The sequence below is a fragment of the Micropterus salmoides genome, unplaced genomic scaffold (genome assembly GCF_014851395.1).
Source record: "Micropterus salmoides isolate LMB-PRFRI ecotype aquatic unplaced genomic scaffold, ASM1485139v1 Ms_hic_scaffold_13, whole genome shotgun sequence".
Taxonomy (NCBI): Eukaryota; Metazoa; Chordata; class Actinopteri; order Centrarchiformes; family Centrarchidae; genus Micropterus; species Micropterus salmoides.
Genome location: NW_024040374.1, coordinates 20,436,140 through 20,442,231, shown reverse-complemented (window position 1 = coordinate 20,442,231; position 6,092 = coordinate 20,436,140). Strand labels below are relative to the sequence as shown.

The 6,092-nt window shown below is 40.4% G+C and overlaps 1 protein-coding gene across 1 annotated transcript; it reads left to right on the top strand.

Moving 5' to 3' along the window:
• The first annotated feature begins 908 nt into the window (after positions 1-908).
• LOC119900835 (type I iodothyronine deiodinase-like) lies at positions 909-3,483 on the top strand. Its single transcript, XM_038716105.1, has 4 exons — positions 909-1,299; positions 1,384-1,527; positions 2,040-2,239; positions 2,621-3,483. Exons 1-4 carry the CDS (start codon positions 963-965, stop codon positions 2,684-2,686), a joined length of 747 nt encoding a protein of 248 aa, XP_038572033.1. The 5' UTR covers positions 909-962; the 3' UTR covers positions 2,687-3,483.
• Positions 3,484-6,092: the final 2,609 nt, after the last annotated feature.

The window sequence follows — 6,092 nt, the reverse complement described above, 5'->3', positions numbered from 1 at the left end:
GGGGACCCCCGGAACCTCCTCAACGACCCCGAACCCAGTTTGAGAATCACTGCCTTATACAGTCTAATCGTAAGTCCCACTAGACCCAACACTAGTGACACTACTGACGCTGAAGATAGTGTAATTATAAAACAAATATCAATATATTTTGAATATTAACTCGTTATGGCTAAATCAACATATCTACAGAAGGAATGCAACTCAGTTGAACTCTGTCTTGAACCATATGTTACCATCGAGAAAAACAAAAGGTAAGGGAACTGTTAACGTATTCTCCTCAAAACTATTAGCCTACCTTCAGTGTGGTAAATTATCAGATCTATCTTATTTCGCAATAAAGATTAGAGTTAAATCCTTTGTGCAACATTGCAATACAAGTTGCTTAGTAACACAATGAAATACAACAATAAAAAAATACGGTCAAATTAAACGGAAATATAAGGAAATAATAATATAGTAGCCTAAACAAACAATGTAGAACAGAGAGACCAGTGTACCCCAGTAGAAGAGGGTAGAATAAAATAAACTGGATTAAGGGAGTGCTAAGATAAAAAGGCAAATATAGTTATACCACAATTAGTACAACTGAAGTGATTGTTAGTGGATCTCACATGTTGCTTGTTGCAAATGTTAATTGGGATGAAATTAGACTGGAAACAAACTTGTGAAGATCTATTGGTTGATAAAAACTGATTTTGGGACAGGGTGACATAAGGCATGCCTTTCAGGACGGCATGCTTCTTAAAAGACTTACAGGAAAAAGGAGAAAATTAATCAAATAAGTCACAGGCGAGGGATCACCTAGAAACTCTATCATCCAGCGTCCAACTGCTAGCATCCAATCACAGGGACGCGTTGAAGAAACCAGAACTAGCCAATCACAGCACAGTAGGGCGGGACTCGCAAGACGGGGTTTTGCAGGGGACGCTGTGAAATTGTGAGTTCACCACCAAGGATCAAGCATGTTTTTGCAAAGACTGATGGTCTATTTATCGACAGTATGCCTGTTTTGCTATATGATAGGACTCACTCTTATAATCAGTATCATGCATTTTATTTCGCCAAGCCTCTACAAGAAGGCGATCCTCAGAATGGGTGAAAAGACGACCATGACCCAGAATCCCAACTTTAAGTATGAGGATTGGGGTCTGACATTTACCTCTATAAGCTTCCTTAAAACCGTGTCTCAGCACATGTGGCTGTCTCTCGGACAAGAGGCTTTTGAAGGAGGAGAGGCTCCGGACTCACCTGTTGTCAACATGGAGGGAAAGAAAACAAGTGTCTGCAAGTACTTGAAAGGTACGGTATCAGACTCAAGCTGTCCTGCTTTGGTGCAGTTTTATCGCTCTCTGCTGCTAAAGCTTGTAATTGTTTTCTCTGCAGACAACAGACCGCTGGTGTTGAGTTTTGGAAGCTGCACCTGACCCCCGTTTATCTACAAACTTGAGGAGTTCAAGCAACTCGTCAAGGACTTCAGCGATATAGCTGACTTTCTTGTGGTCTACATCGCCGAGGCACATTCAACAGGTGAGTGTCAGTTGTGGCAGGCGAAGTCATTATCATCATGACATGTACTGGTGGAGGAGAAACCATTGTTCCAAAATCTATGAGAGGAAGATGAAGACAGTAAGCAAGCAATGTTAATTAGCACTTTACTGAAATACTTAAAAGTGCACATTGGACAAAAATATAGGCTACTCTATAAAGCTTTTAAGATGAAAAGTACTTAGTTTTCCTTACCCTCAAATGTACAATACTTATCAGTACTTTACATACTAATGAGAAAAAAATGTTGTAGTGTGAATTTTGCATGATTACATCACTCAGTATGTAGTTAACACTAAAAGCAGAAAGTCTTCTTTTTACATATTTTACAAAAACTGTTCAATGTTCACCTTTATTACAACTGCTTTAACTGCTGATGCTGTAATGCACTTACGCAACACCCATAAAATAGGATTTATTATGCTCCTTAACATTGATGGCCTGCGGCTTTCAGTGTCATTCCAGTTAAATCACATTCTTTATCTCTGTGTCAGACGGTTGGGCTTTTACCAACAACTTTGACATCAACCAGCACCGGAGCCTGGAGGAGAGGCTGTCTGCAGCCCAGATCCTGGTTCAGAAGGAGCCCCTGTGTCCGGTGGTTGTGGATGAAATGAACAATGTCACTGCCATAAAGTATGGCGCTCTGCCCGAGAGGCTTTACATGCTGCAGGCTGGGAAAGTTGTCTACAAGGTGGGACCCGTGCACCACTGACACCAAAACAAATCCCGGTGCTTTCATTTTATGTGATCCTCTTTGCTCTTCTCATGCAATTGCGTGATCAGAAGTAATACCAGCATTGTGGGTGTAAAGGTCCCTGCATTATCTCTTCTCATGAAGAGATCGCGTGAGACGGATCAGTGGAAGAAACAGACAACAACACTCAAATTCTTGGCATGGAGCCAGGCTCACATTAGCCATGCCAGAAATGGGAAAATTACATGTTACCACATGGCAATTATATGTCTCTGGTGTCTTATGTTGGCATGATCTTTCTGATTCTAATGAAAGTGGTACAGAAAATGAAAATGTTATTATGATTTTTTAACTTTCCCCCCGCTCTGTGTTCCTAAGGGTTCGAGAGGGCCTTGGGGCTACAATCCACTGGAGGTGCGTTCGTTCCTGGAGAAAATGAAATAAGGACGGTGTCAAGCCATGCCAGATTTGCCATCTGACCAGTCTTAAATGAAGGGGGTCTCTGTTAAGTAGGGGATAGGGGTGTCAACATTGTAACCAACATATATTACTGATATAACACAATAATACCATTTGTTTTTTTTTTTTTTAAATCAGACTCACATCAGTACACTGTCACATCAACACGCAGTTCTATAGCTGTTCTCTCTTACATCAACCTTTGCATGTGTGGAAATAGTACAAACCCTCTGAACCTGCACTAATGTTGCCTTCAGGCTCTGCTGTACTCCGAAAACCTATCTCAACTGTCAGTCTTTTGAGCTTGAACCCGCCTCTCAGTGTTTCTAAGTGACAGCTGCAGATAAAACCGTCGGCGTCTGTAGCCAGATGAAGCGAAACACAGAGAGACAGTCGTCATAATTCCAAACCGTAAGGTTTAAGTCAATGAAAGCACTTGTTTTCCCACTTCTCTTGCAGTTATCATTATGTATACCATCAGCATTGTAAACTCTATTAATCACCAAGGTTTCCTGTTGTTTATGAATGCTCCAAAGTGATTTCACAGGAGGCTGCTTTTCATGATGATTACAGTACAAACCTCTGGTAACTGTTATCTGATGAAAGATGACTTAAAAGTAGGCCTCCTCTGAATTATGTAGGAGCATTTATGATTTTCCGCATTTCATGCATAATACGCATCTTGTTAAACAATCTGCATATCTTTTTGACTGCTCTTATATCACAATGAAACATATTTTGAATGTTTGCATTATAGTATAATAAAGAATAACCTGAGAAGACTCTTGCATCAGGTTCTCAGTTAATATGCGACGTATGACCCAGTGCGTCGCAGTTTATCATGACACTGGTTACCAAATGTCAGTTTACTCCCATCTTCTATGGCAAGCCAGTGTAACTGGATGGGAATGAAAAAGCAAAATGTAATATGTATCACATTTTGTTCAGTTTTCACTGAAAAAACATGGTTGATCCAAGTTATTGCTCTCATAGTAAATTAAAATGAGAAGCACCAGAACTGTGAGCAAGCCATTGTTCGCCACACATCTGTAGTTGTACTGTTGCTTCTGAGTCGCTGTGACTCCCAATCTCTTTCTCTCCCAACCCATTTAGACAAAAATCTGATTGTCTACAAAGCTCCAGAGGTTTTCATTTTGACATCGTGTTTCTTCAGCGAAAAAGTTTTCAGGGCTTTCATGTTGAGGCACACTGCAGTCGTACACCATGCGATAATCCAGCTGTTGTTTACTGTCTTGTCTGGTAGTGATAAATGGTAAACGTACCGTATGTGGGTCATGAGAGTTCAATGAATCCAGTACGCATACATGTGAGCTGTGGAGAGTGGTATTCAAGCCCTGATGTAAGTTAATGTCTAATCTAATCTTTGCACATCCATTGATTTTCACTCCCAGATTGCATAAAAGGATATAACATGTTTGGAGAAAACCCAGTCTCACTACAAAACTAACCGCCAAGTTGTTCGATAATGTTACATAACAACTGAGTCAAATGTGAGTTTTGTGGCTTTTTCATCTGTTTTACTGAAATATATGTAAGTGGTCACTGAGCACAAAATGGCGTATAATTATATAATGGAAAATACTGTAGATGCAGCAGTCAGATTTTATTGCCCCTCAAGGTGAGAATAACTAGAATCCCGACTGTTAAACTAACTACTACTATACTGTTTGTCTCTTTTTGACATTTTTTCACTCTTCTCCTCCTCCTCCTCTCCACAAACAATAAATTAATATCCTGCTCATATAATTGGGTGCATTTTAACATGTTTTCCTGTAAAATTTGTCACAATCCACACAATAACAGAGAAGCCTTAGTGATAATGTGCACTTGGTATGTCTGATTAATGTAAAAATGAAAAGTAAGGGATGTTTTAATATATAAAGCACAATAGAACCCTGTGACTACTCAAATAAGACTCAGAAACTACAGGATGTAGTCTACTACTAGGAAATGGTAGTGAACAAAGCAGTTTTGTGTGGCCACAGCTTTCATAATATTCACTGTGTGGCTCTCAAGTTGGAGAGGAGGTTTGGCTGCTGCCCAGCCAGGCCACATCCTGTGGAGACGCGCCAGCAGCAGCTTAGCCTCGTTTCCTATTGTTAGACATGAACCAGAACACTGTCAGATCCTCACAACCCTGTGCCTTGGGAAGATTCACAGCAGAATCTTCACATGAAACTACAGTCAGCTTGTTTAGTATGTTGAGTTGTTTTTAGGTAGTGTAAATATTGTCTATGCCAGAGGTCTCTGCAAAGCAGGAGAGTCCACTGAAGCCCACCAGAGGGCAATGTGAAGCCATTTTTAATTCAACAGGAGAGAAACACACAAGAAACACATGAGGCTGTTTTTTCTTTTAGGATCCCAGACTTTGGAGTTACACATCTGACTGAGTTTAGATCATCTTCAAAATCAATTTGCCCACAAAAACAAAACAAAAAAATCTTTAATGCAATACCCTCAGTTGGTTTAAGCTACCTTTCTCATGGACAAATCCAAATAGCAAACCTTTTCCTCAGAGAGGGGCAACCAAGGGGGAAAGGCCGCATGGCAGGGTGACTTGACCCAATCCCAATCTCACCCCATGGATGGATCCTATTTACACCGTGTGAAAAGTTTCAGTGTATATTTTCTCATACTGGTCACGTTCCACATGTTGCTTGTGTAGAAATGAAGGCCTGAGGATATGCGGTGATGTTTTCAGGCGTTGTCATCCAATCAATGTACAGTGAGGAAGATCCCAACAAGGAGAGACACGGCTACAGTAAAGACACAGGTAAAGGAAACTCAGACTAGAGGTTCCCAACTTTTGTCCTTTGACCATTTAAAATAAAGTAGCATCAACCTGCGACCCCTCATCACAGATATTAGATGTCCACCAAAGGGAAAACTATTCAATTTTTCACGAAGTTTAGAAATGAGAAATTCTGATAAATTTGTTCTCATGTTACAGCATGTAGTGTGTTGCCCTGCCGACAAGTTTCCCTCGTGCTCCAGGATTTCCTCTTGCTGGTCTGGTAGTTGTGGACTACAGCACCCACTGGCTCCACCAGGCACAAAAATGAAGAGATCAGTGATCTTTTCATAACGGTGCATCTTGCCTGCGACAGGTTGTGTGAACATAATGTTAGCTGCTGACTGTTGGACAATTATACTTTTACAACCGTATTTTTTTTTTTAAATCACTATAAGTGCAAGCTTAAGTCGGATCCATCCTGGTCTTTCACATTACAAAGCAAGGCATGTTCTATGCATCAGTTCAATATTTGTATGTGTGTGTAACTTAAGTGTTCATTTAACATTACTTGTCATGTCCACAGCTTTGGTGGCATATTCCAAAGTCATTTACTCATTCAGGCAGAATAAAAAAGAA